General features: G+C 40.4%; 4 protein-coding genes across 5 annotated transcripts in view; all 4 read right to left on the minus strand.

The window, feature by feature from the left end:
• Positions 1-2,743: 2,743 nt before the first annotated feature.
• LOC145914202 (uncharacterized) lies at positions 2,744-8,123 on the minus strand. Of its 2 annotated transcripts, none has more exons than XM_083001993.1 (7): positions 7,935-8,123; positions 7,253-7,401; positions 5,914-6,069; positions 5,215-5,446; positions 4,959-5,093; positions 4,513-4,666; positions 2,744-4,184 (listed from the first exon to the last, which is right to left on the minus strand). In XM_083001993.1, exons 1-7 carry the CDS (start codon positions 8,036-8,038, stop codon positions 3,543-3,545), a joined length of 1,572 nt encoding a protein of 523 aa, XP_082858119.1. In that variant the 5' UTR covers positions 8,039-8,123; the 3' UTR covers positions 2,744-3,542. The 2 variants fall into 2 exon arrangements, with proteins under 2 accessions (XP_082858119.1, XP_082858118.1); XM_083001992.1 differs by having other exon boundaries at positions 4,513-4,669.
• An 852-nt stretch (positions 8,124-8,975) lies between these two features.
• LOC145914198 (uncharacterized) overlaps positions 8,976-27,042 on the minus strand; it is a 42,451-nt gene continuing 24,384 nt past the window's right edge. Inside the window, exon 2 of the transcript XR_014403365.1 lies at positions 8,976-8,985. The gene's annotated coding sequence lies outside the window, so the exon portion shown is untranslated. The remainder of the gene's footprint in view (positions 8,986-27,042) is intronic.
• Positions 10,291-16,989, minus strand: LOC145914200 (uncharacterized). The gene is made up of 7 exons (XM_083001990.1): positions 16,754-16,989; positions 16,110-16,258; positions 14,022-14,177; positions 13,225-13,456; positions 12,995-13,129; positions 12,549-12,702; positions 10,291-12,314 (listed from the first exon to the last, which is right to left on the minus strand). The coding sequence occupies exons 1-7, from the start codon at positions 16,852-16,854 to the stop codon at positions 11,364-11,366; spliced, it is 1,878 nt and encodes a 625-aa protein (XP_082858116.1). The 5' UTR covers positions 16,855-16,989; the 3' UTR covers positions 10,291-11,363.
• LOC145914585 (solute carrier organic anion transporter family member 4C1-like) lies at positions 20,498-26,049 on the minus strand. The gene is made up of 11 exons (XM_083002407.1): positions 25,890-26,049; positions 25,417-25,683; positions 25,055-25,243; positions 24,740-24,839; positions 24,468-24,595; positions 23,848-24,108; positions 23,263-23,452; positions 22,338-22,506; positions 21,825-22,006; positions 21,378-21,583; positions 20,498-21,023 (listed from the first exon to the last, which is right to left on the minus strand). The coding sequence occupies exons 1-11, from the start codon at positions 26,047-26,049 to the stop codon at positions 20,833-20,835; spliced, it is 2,043 nt and encodes a 680-aa protein (XP_082858533.1). The 3' UTR covers positions 20,498-20,832.

Raw genomic sequence — 27,042 nt, forward strand, 5'->3', positions numbered from 1 at the left:
CTACATACTATGAGTGCAACTACTACATGTGAAACAGTGCGCTGGTTACAAGGGCTAGCCATTTGCAGTTCCTCTTTTCTGTTAGCGTTGCTATACACCGTAACTTTACGCTGATTTTTTAGAGATAAAGTTGGTTGCGGTAGTTTTGTAACACGTGATATCAGCGAAATATTGCTTCTGCAACATCTTGCGGATATAAGTTGTATTAAGGCATTGACAGCCTCAAGAAATACCAACAAGTACTGTGAAACGTACAGCAATTTTACAATGTTACGCTGGGCTAAACATAGGCCTCAAACTACATCATCAACATTTGTTGTTTCATGCAATTGCGATAGATATTCTGTTTAACTTTTTAACGTTACGAAAACTCACTAAATTATACTAGCTTTACAAGCTTCAGCACTAAGCCAAAACGCTTCGGTTGGCGACATTGTTCACACATTGCACGCTTCACTTGAGTTGCGTGGTTCCCCATTTTTTCCCCGAGCCCTCCCTCTCTTGTCTGCCAATGTTTTCACCTCACCTGGGGGATTTTCTTGACGTCAACAAAGCATGCCGATATGTGAATGTAAGGATTTTGGCCTAGACGTATGAATGTACCGGCATTAAAGTTTCAAATACATATAATTTAATGTGTTTCTGTAGTGAGACTTGTATGCATGGTCTACATCAGTGTTTCCCAACCGGTGGTACGCGTACCACTAGTGGTAGGCGACGGCATTCCAGGTGGTACGCGAGCACCTTTCCGTAAGTTGCGGATCCAGTTCGAATTCAAAAAACCGTAACCCAAAATGTTCGTTACTTCATACCCTAGGTTACTTTATAACACTTAACCAAGTAGTACGCGTCAAAATTGTTTGCCTCCAAGTGGTACGCAACCACAAAAAGGTTGAGAGTCACTGATCTACATGGTCTCATATGCAAGTATTTAAAACTTTTATCCCCTCAAAACGTACAGACAGATAAACCTAAAGCCATATTTTGCTTATCTAAAGCCATATTTTGAAAAGTTCGTGAATCAGAACAGAAGGTTCACAGGCTTCGCAGCCAAGGCATTGCAGCCAAGCTGGATCAGTCACTTTTCCCGGCAAGTCGGAGCGAGGTCTGATAAATCAAGCTCCCAGTGAGGTTTGAACTCACGACTCTGGGCTAACCAGGCCCAAGGCTCTACCAACTGAGCTACAGGAGCTCAGTGGATTCACGGGGTATATTGTGGCCAAGGTACACTGGTGCGCAAGCGCACAATCTGTCAACCATGCGTTCTCATGTTGATGCTAAACGTTGGCAAATATGTTCCCCTTTAGTAACTTCCCTATATCACCATCATTATTGTAGAACATAAGTTAGACACACTGGGGCGCGACAAGTTTCAAACCGTGTCCATCAAGCAAACTAACCCAACATGCCGTGCCCACATTAACGACCCCACAAGAGTTGTTGATGGAAAGGAGAAATTTCTTTCTGGAAATCCCGGACGAACGAGACAGAGCAAACTAAAATTCTCCACTGTGGATATGCGCCAGGGCAACATATTGCTGCAAAATTGTTAATGGAGATTTGGATTCGGATAACTTCACACGAAGAGATTGTTTCTAGCAAAATGTGTTTTTTTCGTACACTTTTTTGTGCAAGAAAAACACATCCCCTACATGTTGCAATGCAATAACATGCGATTGATTTTGACAAAATGACATCGTAGATGTTTTTCCACTGTAATGCAAACAGCAAAGCAAGAGCGCCTTTCCAGAATCTGTTTCAGACCGGTGTTGTGAATGACAAGGTTTACTTGGGCTGTGAACAATGAGTGATATCGTGTGAAAATGTACCCAAACAACAGTCTGACCTCCAAAGCAGCAAAACCCCTTTAATGAAAACAGCTCACAATAAAGACAAACACAAAGTAATGACGCACGAAGGCTTGTACACTTTTGTTGGTGTTGAAACCGTATATAGGCGGAACTTACTGAGCAATATGATAGGCCTAATTTACATTTCAAGTGTACTCCTCTGTGAATGTAAATAAATGTGGTGCAAGATATGTTTGCAAAGCTCCGAATAATAATTTATTCGCAGCACACTAGCATTTGTACTAGAGTCGAATATGGGAAACTAACGCGGAAACATATATGGGATTTGTATTATTGTTGTTGGCATGTTAAAAAATGGTGGTTTTGCTGCTCTCTTAGTCCTGATCGCGCATTTATCGTTCACCGCGCTCTTTTTGTTACTTATCAGTTTTATAGCAAACAGAGCGATAACCCTGTCGTCTCACAACACACAATTCAATATGTGCACAACTTTGTGGTTTATGATGACACCCGTGGGCGGCGAAACAGTTCTTCGACGAGCCAGTCAACTGCTCTCCCTTGCGTGCACCATGATGTCATATTTATTCCCGTTGAATCTCCCCTTGAAACAACTACAGCACACGTTTTGGAGATAGGATTACAGAAACAATGCAGCCAAGTTGGACCAATGTGCACATTTCCATGTTTTTCGGGGGTCAATTTTGCTACTGGGTTGTGTGAGGTAGATCATCCACATGTAGAAAATATTTCAAGCAGCAAATATTTGTGCATGTAATATTTTTGATTTTGCAGTGACTGTGTGATTGTGTGTTCGTCTGTGAAACGTGCTCAAGCGTTTTACGAGGTCACTATTTTATAGTCACGAAGTTATAGGAATCCTACAGATACAATGTCATGCATATATCAACACCAACGCACCAAAAAATATTCGGTAATTTTGTTTTATTTGTATTGTCTGTATTGATTGCATAAAAAAGCAAAATTAGATACCCGGCAAAAAATCTACGAATGCTGCGCGAATTTTAATTTGTTCACATTATAAAAACATTTTTCACTACTTTCAGCGTAGTGGATTCACTCACTTTTAACAACGTGGTATTATTTTGGCACATAGGAAGATAAAAAGTAACAAAACAATACAAAATCAAAGAAATGTTTCACTGAAAATCAGCAATACTTAGTTGTGCGTTTCGATTCAGCAACATAACTATATTTGTAGCGCTAAACAACTTTTAAATGAAAAGAATTATTCGGCGGAAGTAAAGACGATATGGCCATGATTTAGTAACAGCGTTCTTCGTAATAACCACGTCCCAGATACCAGTGATGTTGTTTAAGGTTTACAATATCTTCAGGCTCATTATTATCCCGGTTTTAGTGCATTTTATACCCATGGAGTTTTTCGTTATTTTGGTTAAAACAATCGTTTTACTTTCGCCATCACCTTGGTAAATGCGAATGTTAAGGTTTTTCTCAGCAAAATGCGCTAATACTGTGCAAAATGACGTAGGCCAGCGAAAAAATTCGATGGAAACTCCACTTTCGTAATGCGTGGGTTTTGTTCAATCGGCCGTGAAGCGGAATTTCGCGGGAAAATTTTGCGAAATTTTTCTTGCAATTTCGTTTGCAGTGATGTCATTGGCGGTTGTTGCTACTACAAAAAAACATTATCGGTGGCACAGTTTGTGTACCCTCTCACGAAATAATTCAAATCATTTTGTCGTGATAAACTCATCGGGTGTGTAGAATATACGGCACGTTTGGTTCCTGCGTCTTTTGCAAGGCCTTCGGCATTGTGCTGTCTGAACTGAAGCTAAAATGCTTCGGTGTTCCCAGGAAAGATATATTTTCTTCAGGGTTAATTGACGACCACCCACTGTCATATCGACTTCTTCGAGTTTGGCTTCCTACTTTCGAATCTACATCGTGGTATACATTATTACTGGACTGGGAGATAAGATTTATGTCGCTGGTAACGAACTGCTGTGTCACTTCGGCAAGACTTTTAGCATCATTTGCGGTCATGTTGTCATTGCGGTTGCAGATGCCATCTTCCGTTACCTTCGTTTGTGAGTTAGCGTCGTTTCTTCGTTTTATAAGTCCGCATAAAAAGCACCCATAAATATTCACAAATATTGCTATAATAATAACCACAAAAAGTATAATCATTGACATCCCAACATTCTTGTTCTTTTTATCCGGTTTCTGACCTAAATTGGAGCAGTTCTTTATTTCCTTCTTAAATGCACAAGAATCAAAGTAGGACTCGTCGATTGTGTGCAAATATTGACCTCGAACACTGTCTGGTGAGTAGCACGTCACGGCCAAGGCTTCCCGCCACTCCTCTGTGACTATCTCTCTCGTTAGCATGTGCTGAACGCAAAAAAATGAAATACAGCAATATTAGTATAGAGTTTTTAAGACGGTGCCCATAAACAATCATATTGGCTGCACAATCTCAACTTTATGGGACCCCGTGATATGACGAAGAGCTGCTTTTGTTTTAGCGAATTTAGGTCGATTAATGACTGCCCCGTGAACGAGAGTTAACAAACAACCTCGGTCAAAAACTCCCATTATCAAACTCGTTGAAAGAATGTTGCTACTCAACTGTAATTGGTTACTACGTATGTTTACAGTACTTGGAAGCCGTCGTATATAGTATCTAGTACGTTTGAGCAAACTTATTGCAACTGCTCACCCAGTAATTATACGCCGAACAATCGCACTTCCACGGGTTTCCGCTTACGTAGCTTTTCACGGCTGGCTTCTTGCCATTTTGCCAAGTTGATCGGAACCAGTCGGAATCCAAGTGTTTTAGATGATTGTCGCTCAACTGCAAGCTGACAAGCAGTCTGCTGTGCAGCAAACAAAAACTTTACTTTGGTAAGTTTACACAGAAGCGTGGCTCAGACAAAATGTTAAAAATAATATATAGTTTTGGTTTTCCTGTTTGATTGGCTAAAACATCTTGGCAACGGCTTGGTCAAAAACAGTGTTGTTTTCTAAATATTAGTTGTTGATTGTATAGACAATGCGCTAAGAACGGGTATATTGCGTAGAAACAGAAGCAGGATGCATGTAACTTAAATGACGACTGAATACAATCTTTGAATTAGAAGCAACAAATGAAATATTTTTACAAACCTCTTCTTTAAGCTATCTGACCCCGTAATGCAAGATATCTTATTGCCCGCCAGGTTAAGATAAGTTAGCTTGATGAAGCACTGTAGATCGTTTCCGTTAAACAAAGTCAATTCATTTCCTTGCAGATTTAAAGACCTTCGCAAATTAATAACAAAATTAAGCGATATTGAGCAGCAAACAGAGTAGAGGTGGTCATTTTGGTAAACACAAAAAGGTTAGTCATTATACCAAATTGGAAGAAAATGCCAAAACTTACTCGAGGTTTTTGAAAACTGCATGATATCCCCACTCTATTCTTGTCAATTTGTTGCCGCTGAGATCGAGGCTTTCGAGCTTAGACAAGCTGTGAAATGCGTTGGTTTCAATCTGTTCGATTCGGTTGTATGACAGCGACAGGACCTTGAGATTTTGTAGCTTGGAAAATATTTTGACGCTGATTCTGGTCAACCGATTCCCGCTCAGAGACAGAGTTTCGAGCTTTGTCAGGCCTGTGTTGGATTAAAATTCAGGGTTTAACGCCTTTCAAGAAAAAATGTCAAAAATGTGATGTGAATAGGTGGTTTACATAGTCTTGGCAGTATTTTTTTATCATGGTAGCTGTTTGTGAATATACCTGGGGTCACGCAGTGTCACATTCACCCTACACGTACAGGCACCTTCCGTTAGGCAGGTTCTTGTAAAAAGCCGCAAAACGTAGTCTGTCTGACTAGTGTTGTGATAGTTAACATTGTTCCCGTTATGTTTAACCACAGTACGTGCTCCATTAATTTAGAGCGAAATGACGGGTTTTCCGTGCTTTTAGGCAGGTGACAAAACTGTGCATTTGTGAGAAACCAACTACTCCCAGTTTGACACTAAATCTCCAAATTACCCGTTTGTCACACCGACTTTAGTGAAACAATCCTATTTGAAAGCAACGAAAATAAAGAGTTGTGTTCTTTTCCCTCGTACTCACCTGCAAATGCATCGCCGCTGATATCAGTGATTTGGTTCCGCGATAGGATGATGGTGGTGAGAGACGTACATTTGGAGAAAGAATTATCGTTGATTCGCTTTAACTTGTTGCTGTCCAAGTTGACCGCCTCAAGGTACACAAAGGGTGCCAGCTCGCCTTTAAAACAATCGTTGGAACATGTAAGGACCGGATTTTATTGGCTTAAAAATCAAGTAACATATTAACGTGTTTCCGCACTGGTCCCGGACACTCTCATACCGTACCAAACACTACATTAGCTAATATTGTATTAAAATGAGGCTTTGTACTAAAGTGTTTAGTAGACTGCTGTTGTTCCATTTATGGAAATAAAAGGTCTTTGAATGTGTACAACATAAAAAAAATGTCGCGTAGGTATATTTTATGCCAGAACATCAGTACATTTTTAGTTTGAGTGTGTATGTATTTTGGAAAAACACCGAATGCCCTCGATGCACATCAGCAAAATGCATTTCCAAATTTGTCGTGTTCTTGTATTTGCAAAAGCACGAACCAACAGCACGTACAAACGCCTGTGAGGTAAGACAACCGTGATTATATAGGGGAAACGGCTAAACACATTCCTTTGCAATCAATGTTGGAATATCTAAAAGAAGTAACACAGTGTACGAAAAATGCTACGTTTTACCGATCGCACAACATAAGTATTTGTTTGTTAAAACATACCACACGGCCTTGTGTTTCGTTTTAATTATTTGCACAACCGGAGTACTGGGTAATGATAAGATTGTTTGTCAAAGCTCTTGAAACACGAAGCTGGCGCAACTCCTGCGTTAATGAAAGACCACCACATGGGAAATGATTTCCATGGCAACCATTCTCTTTACACCACGCATTGTTTGTGCTTGGCATTTAGGGCGTCTAGGCGCAAGAAAAAATTCACGCGTATTAAACAAGTTTATAACAAACCAAGCGATGTTTTGCAGTTTTAAAAGATAAACCATCGTAAACTTGGAAATCCATGTCTTAAATTCCACTGTGAAACGAGAGCATTATCGTACCAGAAAATAAGCAAATCAAAACGGCCAGTTTGGTTATTTTATGGTGGTTTCGTTCGAATTCCGTTTAAAGTATAGGATATATGTACACACACTCTTCGTCCAACTTAAGTAGCGTTGATTGGGTTTGCAAAAACGACGCTTTGATTGCAACCTCTGTTTTTTGGCGTCCGATTATTTGGAAAATAGTGAATTTGTCCTTCCAACCTACTATATTGGAATTTGCCCAAAAGTCCTCCCAACGTGGTGTTGGTTTGCTGTACAACCTTTTATACTCTCATACTAAAATCTTGAACACCCACCTTTTAGATCATCGAGACAAGTTGAGTTGAAAAACAAACGAATGCTCTCGGCCGGATCCATAAAACCCGATATGTCGGTCGGCCTTGGGATCCTCGTAAAGTTTGAATCATCACACCACGTTTCCTGAGTGTCGTAGTCCACGTAACATCTAAAATCGTGAAACATCTGTCAAAAGTTGGGAGGAAGTGCGTGACTACTGGGGTTCAAAGAGCTCTTGCGCGGAGGGAGAATTTTGTGTTTGAACATAACGATTTTTACCAATTTTTTATAAAAAAAGTTACGATTTTTGTGCAAACTTCTTCGATTTGCCAAGTTTTTTCATATTTGGAATTCGTAATAATCCACAAACAATTGTTTCCTTTTTGTCTCCACTTCATATAACGGAGATATTGTATTAGGCTACCTGATTGGCGAAGTGTGTATAAGTTATACAATGGTGCAGTTGGAGATTCGGCAAAATACTTTGTTGTCAGTCTCAGACCTTTCTGCATATTATCCTAATTAAAATAGGTGGAAGTCCAACATAGGTTTACCAAGTCAAAAACCTCCTGCTATCTCAGGTTCATGACCAAAAAAACTGTTAACTCGACCTAACCCACACACAAATCTGTACAGAAGTAAGTGTAGGGAAAACAATTAATCCAAACTTTATAAAACTAAACACTATATTCAATTACTGACCGGTGGTCTTTTCGCTCCGTTCCATCCCTGCACTTCATGGTAGGCGTGCAATCAACATGGATACTGGCTAACAAAAGTACTAACAGGAGTTGGCAGTAACGCATTGTGGCCAGTTGCACTAATTCGTTTCACACAGTCGAAGCTCACTGGTAATGGCAACAAGCGGCTGTAGCTACCAAGACCAGAAAACCCTAAATTAACTGAGAAAAAGTATCGTTACAAGACAAGGGATTGACGAGCATTACACAAAAATTCCTATGAACGGATTAGGCAACAGTTGCGGAAATTCCTAGAACACGTATTTTCGAAGACGTTACGTTTGAATCGTAGCCATTCAACCGAACTACAGGTTTTTTCCGCTTTCGAAAAGCAACTGACCCGATCTCGGGTGCTTCCCACACATACACTATAGCTTGCAAACCAAGGGCTCAGCTAAATACTGCTTATAATTACACTCAAACCTGGTTGCGGCATTTGCATCCATGTTATGCATTAAAAACAAGCTCGGTTCGATTGCAAACCCTGCCTCAATAGTGCAAATTGGACTAAGCACGCCGAGTCCACATTGGCGGTCTAGTAGGAAGAAATTACCAGGAAATTCCCGCACAAACACAGACCGGTTAGAAGCAAACAAAATTTACATTTTAGTGCTATTCTTTAGACATTAGTCCCATACATGTATTATTGTTGCTACATAAACATATGGAAGTCTCGCCGGATGTTGGACGAAACGTTGGTTCCAATAAAAATTCTGTTGCGAAAATAAGTTTTCAAAACGTCTACCCAGCATGAAGTACACATATTTATTGCAAAATGGGATCTTGAAAGTTCCACATAAATAGTAGTCTTGGTTTTAGCTATGTATATTTTATGTATTGGAAAATTTCTGCATATTTTGCAACGCAACTTGCAATTAAATGTGCCAGAATTGCATCACTGAAGAACATGTTTTCACCAAGAAACACAATGGAATCTAGCAGCGAAAAGCACTTTACCGGGGATTTCTCGCTCCAGAGGTGAAAAGAAAAAGTTTATTTAGCTGGGGACTTTTCTATTCAAGACGAGAGAACACGTCTAAATACCTACAACCATCTGGCCCAACTCGATCGAGGACTTGGTATTGAGAAACAGCCCAGCACATCGCCCGCATCGAAACATAAAGGAATGACTCGGGGAAGCTTTGTCTCATTTGTTTGGATTTGTTTTTATTGAACATTGCCGCCACTTTTGCAAAATTCGCTTGTTGCTATTCAGACCAATGGACTTGCTTTGCAAGTACATACGTAACATAACAAAGCTCTGTTATTACTGCTGTGGTTTCTCACAGTAATAATAAAACGTTGTTTTTACACATTTGCTCGCAACAATTGCATATTGCGATTCTACCTGACTCGTGAAATTCGTTGGCATTGTGCCTTGAACAATATCCCTTTGCTTTGAATGTTGCCTTATGTCAACATATGTTTGTTGTCCACCAAACAAATGTGGTGCAAGTTATATTTGCTGATTCCTTAGTGTTTGAAAGACCCCAATAAATTACACGTGCTGAAAATTAATGCTTTTTTAATCTTTGGTTCACTTATGAATCTCCAATAAAAAAAAGCTCTGTCAAAGGTGTGGTGCGAAGGAGCACTTGCGTGTACATTTGTGTAATCAGTTGTCGTGTGAAGAGGTTTTTCCTGCCCTCGACACGGTCCTGTCGCAGAAAGTAAATTTGTTGCCTTCCTTACTTTCTCCATACCTGTTGCAGATGTTTTCTCTGCGCACAGGAATTAACATACACGCATTTCGAGGTTTGTATTGGCAACCACAGACGGCGAAACCGGTCTTTCGACGAGTCATAACCAATAGCGTACTCTTGCTTGTGCAATGAGGACGTATCAAATTAACATGTAGGCTTGATTTATGACCATGTTCAGTGTGTTTGGACAGCCCACGCATTTATACACTTTCGTCACTGACACGTATGCGCGGCTTGTCGAATGTTAGCTGAAAGAAATGGTTCAGATAAGGCGACAGTTATGGAATTGCAGTCAAACGTGTTATTTTGGTACTGGATTGATGTTTAACGCCAACCCATGGAAATCAATCAAACCCAAAAACAACACCCATAGCAAAGGTTTTAGTGCACTTGAATCTTTACTATAACTGTAGATTGTGCAAAAAATGAATGTTTAGCTGTAATGCTACAGAACATAACAGCACTAAACAAAGACCACCCTTAGCGCATTTTCCCAGGTTTACCGGCTCTCCTGACCTGTATTATTGTCTCTGAATTAGTAGTTTATACTCTCGTAGTCGTAAGCAACCTTTGAACATAATTTCATGTCAATGCTCAACTTTCAACACCAACTCATTTCATAAGTTTTGTTAATTTTATTTTATTTGCACTGGCTTCATAGAAAAGCGAATTTGGATATGAGCATTTTATACAGTGTTAGTTCGTTTTGGAAACTCTTCGAAATGCTGCGTAAATATCAACAAATGCATACAACGTACTACATAATTCGAACTTTGAACTTTGGTCAGCAAAGAAAAACAACGCGGATTGTATTTTGGCACTTGGACATTTAAAATGCAAAAAAAGTGTTCAACTGAAAATTAGGTGATGCACTTTACCATGGCAACCGACCCAGAAACGTAACTATTTGCTGCTAAGTTTAAGATGAAATAATTCGTTAGGCAAAAGTAAAGGCGATACTATGCACGATTTAGTACAAAGCTCTTGCGTTAAAACAAACAGTGAAACAGGCTTGGCAACAATTATACAAATTACATCTTTTGTTCGCGGTTTCTTAAACGCTCAAGGTTCGGAGGATAAAGTTTTAAGACTTAAAAAACAGTTTTATTCGGTCCCGGCTTCGTTATTAGGATTAGTTAATAAGCCGTAAAATGCTGATGTTAGAAGGATAAAGTGCATTGATGAAGCAAAAGGCACTTTATGCTATATATGCGGCTCCGTTTCCTTTTGTTGAAGGAAAGCAGTTTGTTCTAAAAAAAATGTACAAAAGCATATGAAACTTTTTGGTCTTGAAAAGGACAAAATATGAATTGAAATATTGCATTACAAATATCCTCGACATCTGTGCGTGGGCCGATTCCTAGTTTTAAGCATTTTAACAAGTTGGGACGTTCACTTTCGTTTTAGCACCATTTGAGACACGCTCTTTAAATTCGAATGTTGAAGCTCGGTCGAAAACGAGGGAGGATATTGAAAGTCCCGCCATTAATTTTTACTGCGGGTGAAACGCAGCTGGATGATGGGAAATTTGAAATCTGTGGAAACTCCAACACCAAGGCACGTTGGACTTGTTCACTCGGCCGTGAAGCGAAGCAGAGCGTGAAATTTGATGTTTCTCGCAACATGGCGCTTTTAGCAACAAGTTGTTCGTGGTTGAAATTGTGTCCACTTATGTGGTGCCATATGTTTTATGGTACAGTGGCCATTGGTGGGTGTTGCTGTTGCTTGCTGACACATTGTTGGTATGTTGTTACAGGTAAAAACATTATTGATGGCACGGTTTGGATCCTTGTTCCGCACCCATTTAAAGCAACACTACTCAACGGATGTGGAATATACGCAACATTTGGTTCTTCGGTCTCATGTAACGCTTTCGGCACTGTGTTATCCTTGTCGGAACTGAGGCTAAAATGCTGGGCTTCCAGGAAAGCTATATCTTCTTCTGGGTTAATTGAAGACAACCCACTGTCATAACGACTTCTTCGAGTTTGGCTTCCTGCTTTCGATTCTACATCGTGGTACACATTATTACATGGCTGGGAGATAAGATTTATGTCGCCTGAGACTACCTGTGGCGTTTTGGGAACAGTGTTTGACGATTCATCCACGTCGTCATCGCGGTTTGTCATTCCTTTTTCCACTTTCGATGGTCGTGATTCTTTTCCGTTTTGCCATGTACACCTGACTTTGCACAACATAAAACCCACAAGAAACAGAAAAACCAGCGCTAAAACAAATCCAAGGATCATAGTTAGAGGAACCTCACTTTTTGTGTTCACATCATCCGGTTTCTGTCCTATACCTCCGACAATAGCCACAATATCGGACTTCTTTCTATCAATTTCTGCGTTTTGACTTGATGTGGAGGCGTGAGTGGTGCTTTTTACTTTTACCCTAACCCCAACAGTAGATGAAGAAGCTTTGGAAGAAGTTATCGTTGTCGTGGGCGACGACGAGGATGCGGGAACATCAGAAGGCGGGTTGGAGCAGTTCTTTACTTCCTCCTTCGACTCACAAGAATCAAAGTAGGACTTGTCAATTGTGTGGAGATGTAGACCCCTTACGGTTTCCGGTGAATGACACGTCACAGTCAAGGCTTTCCGCCACTCCGTCGACCATATTTCTATCGTGAGCATGCGCTAAAAGGAAAATTTAACGGTAAAACACAGCCGTTTCGGAGAGGGATTTAAAGACAGTCACATTGTTTACCACTAAATTGGTTTGTGGAAAAACAAACCGTTCGCTCACAGGTTGGTGTTTTCAAAAACGAAAATTAACAAACACTTCATGCAAAAAAACGGGGAACTTCCATATGCAACGTGGATACCGTTTCAATGGGTACATAGCATACGAAAGGGTGTTCAACCGCTTACCCAGTAATTATACGCCGAACAATCGCATTCCCATCGGTTCCCGCTCACGTAGCTTTTCACAGCAGGTTTCCTTCCATTCGACCATACCGACCGGAACCAATCGGCGGCCAAGTTTTCCAGACGATTGTCGCTCAGCTGCACGCTGACTAGGCTCCTGCAACAAACAAAATAGCTCATTGCACTCCTTGCGAAGTTTGCAGACAAGCGTGACTCGGACAACTCCCAAAATAGCGACCATACCCTATGTTGTTTTCCGGAATGCAGTTTAAAAAAATCTAATAACTTAAGTTTGGGTTATTTAGTGTGCTTGACGACAAGCCGTGAATGATGGACGATTAAACGAACTAACACCTGCAGAAAAGTTTGATTAGTGCCCATTGAAAACGATTCCGAAACTTGCAATTAAGAATTGGAAAACTTTGAGAAGAGAGTAACATTTTCCGCACCTCAACTTAAAGTTATCCGAGCCCGTGATGCACGTGATATTGTTGCCCTTCAGGTTGAGGTGAGTAAGTTTGGTGAAGACCCGCAGCTCCTTGGCATTGAACGAAGTCAACTCGTTATCTTGGAGGTTTAAAGACCTGCGAAGATTGATACAAAACGTTCAATAGTTGGACGAAAAAGGCGATTTTACAGTCAAATGTTACGTTTAATCTCTAAAACGAGTTTTGCTTACTTCAAGTTTTGGAAAACGGTGCGATAACCCCACTCTATTCGTGCCAATTTGTTGCCGCTGAGGTCGAGGCTTTCGAGCTTAGACAAGTTGCAAAACGCGTTGGTTTCAATCAGTTCGATTCGGTTGTATGACAGCGAAAGGACCTTGAGATTGTGAAGCTTGGAAAATATTTTGTCGCTGATTTTGGTCAGCCGATTCCCGCTCAGAGACAGAGTTTCGAGTTGTGTCAAGCCTGTGTTCGATCAAAATTTTAAGCCTAAGATTTTTTGAGGTTTATATTAATCTCAGAAAAAATTCCAAGCATAAAAAATACCTTCTGTAAATTTGTTTATATACCTAGTGCTGCCGCTTTGTGGTTAGTCACGTTATTTATGGACTTTACCGTTTTAACACGATATAAACATTTTCCAGCAGTTTTGGTTCCTGCAACGTGCAATTTTACCAAACGAAATTTTTGAGGTTATTTATATTCCTCCTATGCGTCCCCATAGCTTTCATGTAAAGGGAAGGCCATGCTTAATACCCAGAAACCAGTTTATCCTCTGAAAAAACATAGGCTTCGTTCGCCAGTATATGGGGGTTGCCAAATTATGGGAGGTAGGCGCAGGTTGAATAACTGCGCATTAAGGGAAAAACCCAAGTACCCTCTATTGATACAAAATCCTTAAATTACTCGTTTCCCCAGTGACTGAGTTTACACTGACCCAAGATAAACATATTTTAAATTCATCAAAAATCAACGTTCAAAAATCCATGGAAAACGGAAGAGCCAAGCAGTATGCTATGGTTTCGCCCACCTGCAAATGCGTTGTCACTGATATCAGTTATTTGGTTCCGTGATAATATAAGTGTGGTGAGAGTTGAGCATTTGGAGAATGCAATGTCGTTGATTCGATTCAGCATGTTGCCGTCCAAGTTGACCATTTGCAGGCGGTTGTAAGGAGCAAGATCACCTTTAAAATAAATTAATACATTAGGTAAATTGATGAAGATATTTTATAAGAAAGCTCAACCACAATGCACTCGAGTAATATTTGTCGCACGGGTATGTACGTCCCACCCATATTTGTTGGACTCGCGGTAAGCTACAACCTTTACAACGCCTACTTTTCAGGTATCAACTGTGACACGCCCTGTGAAAAGCTCATTTTAATTGCAGCAAAATGTCGGATCCAAATTATCCAGCCGGGTCTGATTAATAATTATCCGGCCCAGACAGGAAATTTTGGAACCCTGAACACCAATAGAGTCAACCGTGGTTACTTTTTGGCAAGCCAGATACCTACAAACCGCGTCCTGCTCAGTTTGGAAGTTTCTGCCGCTAAACATTAGTTTAGGACCGTAATTATGAAGCGCAAAGCAGAGGAGAAAAGTGTGAACATGAAAGTAAAACCGCTCCAGGCGATGCCGTGACATCTTTAACATCTCCATGCGCCGGTAAAGGCTTTGTGACTTCAATGGGTGGCATTCTAATAACAGGCCTAAATTGTACTTAAAGACAGTCATTGATCTTGTTTTTCATCAATTGAAAGTAAAAAATATATTTTTGCTTGGTACGCGGATAAGGTAATTGCAGTTGTATATTGAAAAATGGACTCTCGACGCATTTCAGAAAAATGCATTTACTGACAGCCGTTATAAATACGTTCTTTGACTGTTAAAACACAAAATATGCCATAAGTTTTGATTTGGTTTGCACGCCACGACCCCTATACTTTGTAACGACAAGAGTATGTTTGACAAGCTGTAAAATCAAAGCGAGGGATAACGTATGGCGCAACTTCTATTCGATGAAAGATTAACTTGTGGTAAATAATTAACTTCTCCTCACGAAACACATTTTGTGCACTTTTTGCAGGATGGATATAATATATTTAATTGCACACATACATTCCTAAAGGCACTGACAAACCAAGGTTGAGGCAAAAAAGGGTTAATTTTCAAGCACGAAAGAATAAGCACCAAATTCGTAAACGACCTTATTGAAGTATGCAATCCTTTTGCGGTATTCAGAACCATTGTCCTAGCGGGGTCTGACAATATTGAAACGGCCAAGTTGGGATATTGTTTTGCGGTTTCCTACCCATGCCGATTTCAATACATGTTTGCACACCCAGACAATACTTTTATTTGTTTTACCTCACTTGGACTTTTATTGAGTTCATAAAATTGACACTTGGAATACAAACGTAGTTCTTCAGTTACCGATTGTTTGATAATTTTAAGAATTAAATTGGATACAACAATAGGTACATGACAAATTATTAACATTGTGAAAGAGTTTTTATGGTACTATTTTGTAGTGTGTATTGGTTCGACAATTGTTCAACTTTCAATTCCACAAAAATAGACGGACAGTGTGACAGCAAGTGACCCTAGATTGCTGCTTTGAAAAAAAGTATTGCGAAGTTGCGAATTGTGACTAAATTGCACTACAATCGTGTACAAAGCAATAAAACGTTTATGTGTCTTTTCTTACAACAGTGTGGTGATTTGCATACACTCTATTCTGTATTCTGCAAACATAAGCCTACAATGTTTGAGCTTGTCGCAATGGAGCCGCCGCGGACGGATTACAATCGTAGGGGTCGGCAACCTAAAGTCCATAGGCCTATATTTTATAACTTTTCCACATGTCGCAAACAAACTACAAGTGAGATATTAATCTTTCAGAAAAGTTTTGAAGCTTTTTGGAAACAATACAATGCAAACATAAAGTGTAGAAATACTGTGAATAAGGCAGTGCTCAGATATTTGTGTATTTATTCGACTGTTGGTATATTTAATGTTTATTTAATATATTTAATTTAAACCAAGTTGGTATATTTAATGTTTTTTATTTAAAATAATAAAAATATATAATACCCTAGATCTTAAACACTCACCTCGCAGATCGTCAAGGCAAGTCGAGTTGAAAAACAAACGAATGCTCTCGGCCGGATCCATAAAAGCTACTATATCGGTCGGCCTTGGGATTCTCGTGAAGTTTGAATCATCACACCACGTTTCCTGAGTGTTGTAGTCCACGTAACATCTAAAATCGTGAACTTTAGGTACAATCGAGGGGTTATGCAATTGGTTCTAAACATTCCTGCCACAGTCCAGAGGTATTTTAAAGGAATCGGAGGGATTTAGAATTTAACGTACTTAGGTCCAAACGTGTATGTTTTTTTTTTCATTTTCATAGAAATCTAAAATAAACATATATTGGCCTAAATACGTTTGCGACAAAGTCGGTTGCATGTACAATGTTTCAGGTCTAGCAGGATATCGGAAGCAAACAATACCACAAACAACATTGCAACTAATTAGTATGCTGTGTCAGGCGAGCTAAGCAAATAATGTGATGGAATGTATTGATTCGGTTGCATCAGGCGATAAATGGGTCGCATTATCCTTGCAATTTCAACATTTATAGATTTTGTAAAACCAATTTCATAATAGACCATGAGGGATAGTTGCTCAGGTTGTTCAAAAACAAATCAATCAAATAAAGCAGTTTAGCTAAACAATATATTCTATAACTGACTGGTATTCCTTTCTCTCCGTTCCATCTCGACACTTTACAGTAGATGTGCAATCAACATGGGCCCTGGCTAACAGAAGGACGAGGAGTTGGGAGTAACGCATTGTGGATTCTTGGATTAAGATAAACTCTGTACACAGCAGTCCAAGCTCACTGGAAATGGCAACAAACAGTGGCCGCTACCAAGACCAGAAAGCCCTAAATTGACTGAGAAAAAATAATCGTTTTTCTTTTAGAATAAGCCTTGAAGAGTACGCAGTTCCGCTAAACGGGTTAAGTAAATGGGGAAAATCCTTACACACTTAATTGCGAGTCGCAACTGATCATCTGAACAAGGTTTTCCCGCTTTCGATAAGGACCCAACCGCTGCCGGGTATATCCCAGATTAGCTCGGAAGCCGCATAAACAGAGTTCAACGTTTGTCGAAGCTGGTTGCGGTTGCATGCTTTACGCCGCGTAAAACATATTCATTCTTAAAATGTCTTTGACTCAAAAAAAAGGCCAAAAACCCCAGGTTGGTAATCAGTGGTTTAGGGGAATGCTCACGACCCTGCAAAGCGCTGCACTAATCATCATCGTGCGGTAGCTGCATCAGTGCTGCACTAATTATCATCGTGGCTGCATCAGCTCGTACTTAAACCCCAAGTGTTGCAATTGGCATTTGGCGCCACAGTCAACAACTCCCCCCTGATATGTCCTTTTGCTCGCCAGGCGACCGCAGCGCGTTCTGCAAACACGGTAAAAGAGTCAACGAAGCCATGTCGGCCAACCCGTCTGGCGCGCTGAGCAAAACCGTTCTCTCGATTCGACACAAACAAGTTCGCAACGCTTGAATGCACACTTCACGAAGCGCTTTTGCGGCTTTGGCTTTTTCCAGGAAGCAAGCTGATAAAGTCGCCTTTTAAGCTTCTTGCGAAGTATCGCTTTAGGCAAAGTTTTGTGCTAACACTCAAAATATCCTACTATCCAAGCGACTTTGCTTTGTCGAGTTACATGCGAACCTCCACGGTCTATTTATGATTTACCTGGCCAGAAGGCGCTACGTATTAATGGAAGTAATCTAATTAATTTGCAAACAAAATAAATTGCGCGCCATTCCTCAGTATACCGAGCGCACGAAGTCCAGGTATACTGCTGTGTGTGCAATACCACCTCCAATAACTCATCTGTACCCTCCGTATTCACGCGCTAGCAATCGTTTTACTTCTCTTCTCTGAGATATCTCTTAGCAACCAACTCGCTTTCGGAGGCCGAGGTACGGGTTCGCCCCGCGTTTTTTCGCGTCGTGCTTCAGGTAATGGCAAAAAAGGTGACTTCCCGCTGAAATTCAAAGAGAGAAAGAAAGAGAAATCGTCGTTGCTGTGTTTGGTCAGAAGGCTCTTGGAAGGGGTTTTTGCCCGTAACACCGTTTTCGTCGGATTTTCCACCCCGGCGAAACAAAGCTCTTTCTTGCCGGTTTCCGGGCATTTGGGAGAAAGTAAAGCAATTTGAAAAGGATGTGCGGATTATCGCAGCCCTAAACCTGTATCATTATGTCAGCATTTGTAATAAAAATCCAAGCATACTGCAAGTTCAAATGTATAGGCAAGTAAATGCAATTTGTTCGTTATGTGGTTTATGCTACTTTCGTCGAAACTATGAAGTATTGTTTTTGCCAAAGCAGTATTGTAACCCTTGGTTGCAAGGTCTCATCTGGGGCGTTTGAGCTGTTTTCATCTGGGGCGTTTGAGCTGTATCGTCAGTTGGAATACATTTCAAAAACGGTCGCCAAACTCTTTGATACAAATTCAGTTCACTTCATCTAAAAATTCCCAGCTCTGCGCAGCTCCCTAATTCCATTTGGTCGCATAACCGTAACCGGTAAAGAATGCTCCAATGCCACAAACATCTGCATCGCCCATTACATTTTGCCCGGATCTGGTCTTAAATGCATTGTTTTGAACACGTACGCCATGTTGGAAATGTTTACCTCAGTTCCGTTTCAACATCTGCAAAATTTTGCAGATCAGCTTCCCTGGGTAACTTTGTAACAGAACACGGCAGGTATATAGTTTTACACGCACAACTGCTCGAACGGATTGCCCAGTAAAGTTTACACCTGTAATGAGTGGTGTTGATTACCATTGACGTCAAGATGATTGTTTCAAACACGATTTCATAGCACGTACGAAACTGTTGGACATATACCCCGGAACTGTTTGGAAACCACATCCCGAATCAAGCGTCAGTGCAAACAAAACCCGCGCGAAACGCCCTTGCTTGTCGCTTTTTTATGAAAGACCAACAAACTTTTAATACACTTTCTTCCTGTTGCGATTGTTACTGACAGTGAACCGCTATTGTGTTCAGCACAATACGTGAAAAGCGTTCTTCAGCCTTTCAAACCTTGCCGTCTGTTTACCGGGTTCAACACGCCGATATCTCCCGCGTTATTCGCTATCGTTGTATATGTGCTGTCTGGCAGCAATAGGATTTCCCCTGTTGGATGAGGGACTGCGGTTTCGATATAATTTGATCCAAGTCGTGAGATTATTTGCATTAGGCGTTAAACGACGTCTTGTTTGTTGGTCCTGTCATTCTAACTCAATCACAATCATTCGTATCATTTTTTGCAAAAACTGACCAGCGAATAAATTGCTTTGTTATTTGTGTACATGACCAGCGTTAGCAGGTGATCTCGAGATCGAGTGAGCATACTTTTTTACCTCATAAGAAAACATGTAAGGAGCAAGGGGTTCTTTGACAGGAAGAATTGAGGAATACGGCATAGGACAAAAATATCCAAGACGTGTTGCAAGATACTTCCGCAACAAAATAGAATAGAATGATGACGTAACTTCTCATCTGCCCGCCAGCCATAATAGCGTGACATGAAAAGCCGCTACTCCCAAAAGGAAGTTCTGGCAATTTCCATTATGGCCAGAAAATGACGAAATCATAAAAAAGCCATAGAGCCAATAATCTTCTCTACAGTGAGCTGCAAACAGGCCCACTTAGTGCAGCTATGGCGTGATTTCAACGTTCTTATCAGCTAAACAGTCAGGTATAGAACTTCAACTTTGTGGTGAGAATACAACCGCCGTCAATGCCAAAATCTACTGACCAACAAACAAAACGTAATCTGTTCGAAGAACATCACCTGTGGTGGGAAGGTATCGCAGCAAATGATGGTCAGAATTCTGAGGACCACCTTCTAGACAAGCAACCTTCATGATAATAAGTTAACCACTGACACTAGCAAGAGGTTATACCGTACCTGCTTCTCGTCATCAGTTAAAGCCACTTGGAATATAACACGTCGTCCGTTGTTTTCACACCATGTTGCACGTTTCGATCGAAAAAAAATACTTGCTTCCGAACGGCAATGGTTTAAACTATGCCATGCAACATGCTCATTGCTATGGCAACACAATCAGACACAACGAACTAAAAACTGACTAGGCGAAACGTTTCGCCGGTCTAAAGTGCTTTAATAAGTACAAGCTACTGCAAAAACACTACTGCATAAGAACCTGTAAATTGCACTTCTGGCTAAACTGTGCCAAATGGCTCCACACCTGTTAAATCCCATTTGCTGGTGACCTGAGCATGCGGTTGAATTAAGAAGCAACAATAGTCTGTAATCTTTTGTTTGGAAACGCTTAAAACTTTGCAAATGTTGAACACACCACGAAGGTATTCTAAATGCAAACTTTAATATGTGAGAATGTACGTTATTGTAACGTTTCTAGTTATGGTAATGGTTTGAGCACGCAAAAGGAGGTAGGACGCAGAAACGACTAATCATCAACAATCAAGGAAGATACAGCTGCATAGAACATGTACAATAACCACACAAATCACTTTATACAATATAATTTTATACAGTTTAAACAAATATAAATGCCAAACAATGAGCATGGTGCACGAATAGTGGATCTGGCAAACAAATAATCAAAAAAAGGCTTCTGTATTGTTTTCAAAGAAAAAGAAAACTTTTAAACAAGCACAACCATCGGATGACCAATTGATGGAGGTATAACTTGCACATTCATACATCTCTATAACTTTATGATAAGACACAAAGTGTCGGAGTTCCCCCTTTAAAGCATGTCGTTTTCAAAACCTGGATTTTCAGACAGTGTGATCTCAAATTGAGTGGGTGACTTCACGTGGGTCATACCACCAACGCTCTTCTTTTCTGGATCTGGACTCGTCTCTACAGCAACGGGAGGTTTATACAGGAGACATCCAAGGAAGTAGAAAGCAGCGGCAAGAAAGTTTCCAACCATAGCTACAAGAACAAAATATGGATTAAAGCAATAGAACCCATCAAGTTTTTAGTTAGCTGCTGACGCGTCAATGTTTCGGGTTATATAGGCCTCATCAGTACTGCGCAGACTGTCTATTCGTTCCACAACACGACAAAGGTCGGGATTTCCTTACATAACTTCCAAGGCAATGTGCTTTCGGTGGAAAGGATTAGTTAAAAGCAGCCAGCGTGATAAGACGTAAAGAGAACTAAATGTATAGCGTGCGGTTGAGACGTTTAATGTTATTCGTCTTTTTGCTTGTGACTGGCAGTATTTTCAAGCTTATTAATACCAAGTCCATACGCTAATATACATAGAGAGCTACTCAAACTTACAAGTGGTTATAAAACCGATTGCCAGTTTTCGGTTGTCGTAGAGCCAGCAAGATCCTCTGCTTCCATCGCACTGTCGTTCCTGCCATAGCAAGCAGGTACTGTCCATCACAGCCCCGTATATAAAAGGTCCGGGTATGGAGCCAGCAGCCCGTAAAAAAAACCACAGCACCCCCATTGTAAAAGTGCGAAGGGATTCAGGAACCACTCTAAGTCATAAAGTACACTCTTGAGGCATTACATCGCTGAATTCATTAAATTGTGAGTTTGCTGCTATATTCACTCACGTACATTTTTTTACTTGCAACGCGAATTACAAATGTTATTTGTTGGTAATATACTTTACAGTAATATCGGTTTGGCTATCTTCACAAAAACAACGCTCGAGATTAATGCTATTGACTATACACATTCCTAGTCAACAAAAAATATAACCGCCAGACGGTGCACCTGAGCTGTGTGATCAAGACCGGAGTAAGCGGAGTGAAGGAGAAAAAGATAACGATGAAAAACGCCACAAGGAAACCAGGGAGAGTCGTACAGGATTCCTCACATCTACCTGGTGTGACGGTGCCAGTTAAAGTAACGTTTGGTGGTATTGGGGGATCGATGCATTTGCATGAACCGTAGCTCTAAAATCCAACAAATATGTGTATCTTTACTTTAGCTTTATTAAATTCCGTACTAAAACAATTCGCTGCGATGGAGTTTGGCATGAAATCGGGTTCATGTAACAGTTGGGTCTTCGAGTGCTAGAAAAAATTATTATGTAATATGTGGATATAGTTGGGAGTGGTTTTTACGTGTAAAGATGTACATAAACATATAGCATGCATGATTTTCCCAAACATTAAAATCGCAAACTGCCGAACTCGAGCACTAGTTAATATCACATCATATTCGTTACGCAACACCACAAAGGTCGCTATTTCATGTCAGATAAATAAAACTTCGCCACCTTACCACTGGCAATGTGCTTCCGTTGGCAAAGATTGGTTGAAAGCAGCCAGCATGACAAGGGGAGAAGTAAGTCTTCTTGTCGGCTCCACATACTGGGATGAAGAACTCTTCCTGGCATTGGCATCCAGTATTGCAAGCTGAATTCACGTCCCCAACTCGCAACGTGTCGCCTCTGCAATGCAATTGTTGCCATTTATAAGCTATGCTGAGGTTGTTGCATTGTGAACTCCGTGTCAGGACTGAGTTGTATTCATTTTTATCATACAACTTTTATTTAATTTGATTACCAACGGTAAAAGTATATCATTCGCATGGAAAATCGATCGATATACAGCTAATCCTGTCGAATGCAGTTTTAAACAGTTTGTACTTGAATAAGATCCAAATTATCCAATCCACACTACTTTTTGAACATTGATTCGAAATAATATAAATCGATTTATATTTCCGTGGCCTCGTTGCAAATATAATAATGTTGGTATGTGTATTGGTTATGGCTTCTTTAGGCCGGCGGTCGACTGTGCAAAACCGCAACCTTTTAACCTGAAGCGTAACAAAGCAATTCCTCCAACCAAATCTCAATATTATTACCAATAGATATACTCAGTGATTTCACTCATATTTTTAGCTCCTGTTTTTTCGCATTGCTAATTCACCGCCCACCATCCCAACAGTAAAAATAGCTTGAAGGAACTCCGGTGTAAAAAATGTAAAGTATCAGACTCACTTAAAAACTTTGTTTGCAAGAGATTTGCAGCACTTGATGAAGCGAGATAAGCTCGCAAAAGCTAGTGCAAATAAGGTTGTATATAAATCAGTCTGTCCAAAACAGAGCACCAGCAAGTTATAGACCTGAGACTAACACAGCGTATTTAAGAAATTGAATTGTGTAAATAGTAAAAGTAAAACAAAATTAGAATTTACTGACATGTAGGGAACCGATACGCCTGCCACTTGCAGCTTTTTGCAGTGAATGAAACCCACTGGTGTAAGGGCAACGACTATGACCAATGAGATCGCTGCGAACTTCAGCATGGCTGGAACTTTCCAACGCATTTTGTTAATAATAATCCCTGCGACGACGTGACCAATCGCTGCTGGTGGTATCAGCACTGCACCTGGAAGAAAGAAGCCAAAATGTTCCACTTTTCTGTAAATTTCATTTCAATAACTATAGTTGTAGTTTGATTTTGGACTAGATCATATCATATGTTGTACTGAATAGTTTAGAATGTTTTGAAAATGCGACCCACGATCATCATATATAGCAATTTGTGCAAATTTTGCACTTGGAATTCAATTAAAAATGTTTTATCTGGGAAAAAAAATTCCTTGACACCCTACACATTATTGCAGATAACATTCCTGTCTTTTCCTAAAGTTCAATTAGTGATTTTTTCCCTTATAAGGCAAACCTTTGTGTTTGAATTGTGGCTGAGTAAAATACCTGTTTCCTTCGTAGTGACGTAATACGCCAATAAAGCAATAAAAAAAATAATAAAAATGACCGTACCAGCAAGCTGTCCCGCTCGTCCAACCGTCAGATGAAACTCGTTCTCAACGAATTTCGTCAGAAATGCCGAATTCCCATTGATAATCATTGCTTGAAAAACACCTCCGACTAACGTGGCCAAAAACACTGGATTTTTTATGATGAGCCAGAAAGCGCGGGGCATATCCCTTATTGAAACACCGAAATCCTGCCCTCGAGCCGCTGCTGTACCGTCGTAATTGTGCGTTTCGGAAACCCTTGCAGCTCTAATGCGATTTGTACCTGCAAGGAAAGACACCTTTTCAACACCCAAAAGACACCTTTTCAACACCCACAAAAGACACCTTTTGAACAACCAAAAGACACCTTTTGAACAACCAAAAGACACCTTTTGAACAACCAAAAGACACCTTTTGAACAACCAAAAGACACCTTTTGAACAACTAAAAGACACCTTTTGAACAACCGAAAGACTCCTTTTGAACACCCAAAAGATAATATGCATGCATAGAGAGGTTTTCTATCCATACATATTATCATATCAAGCCGGCATTTACCCATTTTTTTCAAATCTTTAGCATTACCTTCAGAAAAACATTGAATAAAGCCATTAGTAGTAAGCCCATGATTTCATCCAATACCTGGAAGTTGAGTTGGAAATCCAAACAGAGGAATAGCGACCAGAAATAACACAACCGATGCCATGAGAGGTCCAATCCACCAAGCCCCCACCCAACGTGGGTCAAACAAGGTTAGGTTGTGCTCTGACCTAAAGCATATTGAAAATGCTTTGTTTTGCAAATCGTAGGTCTCGCATTCGCCGAATGAAAACGAACGGGCTCACATTTTTGTGTCTGTATCTGAACGTTGGAGTCTAACTTCGTAAAAAAAAACGGAACAAGATGTGGCTTACTGAGAAACTTGATCGAAGTCGGTGAAAAGTTTGATCAGGAATTCTCCACCGACCAGAAAACCAATCATTGGACCGATGACGCTCGAAGCATTTATAATGCCTACAGAAGCACACTTGACATCAGGCTTCGTTCTTAAAATTACACTTGCAGATTTCAGAGGGAACACTATTTGTGCTTTACAAAATCTCATAAAATGGATTAAAATAGTCTTAGGATTCTAAAAATGACTTTAAATAAAAACGTTAGATAAATTTAACATTAAACATCCATATAAGTTAAAACTGAGAGTTTGTGTTTATGTTCAGTGTTCTTACCCAAATAAATTGGCGCCTTATGTTTGGATACGCTGTCCTCAATGTAAGCAACACCGGCAGTGAACATTGGAACCGTTCCACATCCCATTAGCAAGGAGCCAAGCAACAGGATCCCCATGTACCAACTAAGGTCGTTAGTTTGACCGCAGCCCAGGTCGGTGACGTTGAAGAATTGGGAAGCGCATACCACTGCAAGAAAAATGCCAAATGCAAATTCACCATGCTTTCCCATCTATTAAAAACTTGGGTGTATCCGTACTTAAAGATAACATTACTCCAAAGTGTTTTTCATGTTAAAGGTGTTTTTTTATGAGTTTGTTAAACAGTTAATGATCCTGCAGTTAATTAAACTGTGCATGTACCTTGCAATTGACGGTTCCCATAATCGTAGAGAGGAGATGTGATATGTGGCAGTGCGTAAATGAAGCTACCAAACGCGAAAACGACAGCTCCAACTGCCACCAGCTTGGGTCGACTCGCCTTCGTGCCATAGTACGCCACAAAGAGAGCGAGCACACAGAAGGTAATGTCATATCCAACCACAATCACGGCCGACTGTGTGCTGTTGAGACCGAAGCGACGTTCCAGTGTGCTTACATTTAAGTTCATCAAACCGCCCGTCACAAAAGCTGCACAGGAAATTACGTTTTATAGGACCCATGTTTTTCTCGCTCCTTACGTCATGCCAAACGAAGTGCATGACGTCACTAAAATAGGATTTTTGTTTATTCTTGTACGAGAAAAAACTTCCATGCACTACAATAGCAAACCTCCAATGAAAAGCTTGCAACAAAGTTTACTGAAAAAGTTAGCATCGGATATTGTAACAACTTACTCTGAAAAAGATAGAAAATGGTTGCATAGATCACAAAACCGATGGCGTTGTTGCAACATTGGAGAAAGGATGGAGCCCAGCATAATAACTTGTATCTCCCTTCTTTGGGCTCTTCAGCATCATTACCTAACTTCGTATCACCATTTTGCCCAGCTGACATAGTGGTTTACGGTATAGGGGACGTTTTGTTATACACCTATCGAAGGTTAACGAACAAACAAAATTTAGGGGGCGTGCGTAAGATTCGATACAACCGCTATCTTTCCGCGTAAAACGTTCTTGCCAGCAAGAAAACGCCAAGAAAGAAACTACTGGTATGTTTATTTTTCGTATCAGTCAGTAATTCGCAGGTCGATTGGGCCGAATTAAATGAATAAGATTTTTGGTGACGTCAAATCTACCTCCACGTTCTTGTGTTGCTACAAATTACTCGCGAAAAATCCCTCAAGCGTTTTAGTGGCGGTACGTTAAAAGACTAAAACAGCAACCTGATATCCATGACGATTAGCACAGTTGGCTGACTTTTTTAAGCGCCTGCACTGCTACAACACGACGAGTTTAAACCACGATCAAACGAAACAAAAACTGATATCCGGCATTATAAAGTGAAACGACTAAACCAAACTTGCTTTCCGTGGATCCGCTTAAACTGAATGCCACCTTAAGTTACTTAAAAGAATTAAATCTCCGATGTAATAATTACGATTTGTAGGCAAGGCAGCAATTGCGCCTAAGGTTTATTGCGACGCCACACAAACTCGAAGCACACGATTTTCAAGGCCCTAAAACACGAAATGGCTTTTCGTCTGGGAACGCAACAAGAAAGCAATCACCAAGTTTATAAAAGTTCTTGATTAATCCTCTGAAGGAACAACGATGTATCGAAACAGCTTGCAATTAAAGGAGTCAAAACGTTAACGGAATAAAGATAAGATTAATCAAGACCAAAAAGGATAGTCATTGCAACGCGTTGTGCCTCAAAACACAGCAGCACTGAAACCACGAATAGAAGCAACAGATTCATGTCACCATTGGCAAAGTGTTTCAAGCAAAGACTCGTCCACAAGCCGAAGCAAAGCGGACTAAAACCTAACAAAAGGTTTGTGTTTGTAATTCACCGTAGCACCAACCCGTAGCACCGAAGGCAAACAAT

The sequence above is a fragment of the Ascidia mentula genome, chromosome 9, assembly GCF_947561715.1.
Source record: "Ascidia mentula chromosome 9, kaAscMent1.1, whole genome shotgun sequence".
NCBI lineage: Eukaryota > Metazoa > Chordata > Ascidiacea > Phlebobranchia > Ascidiidae > Ascidia > Ascidia mentula.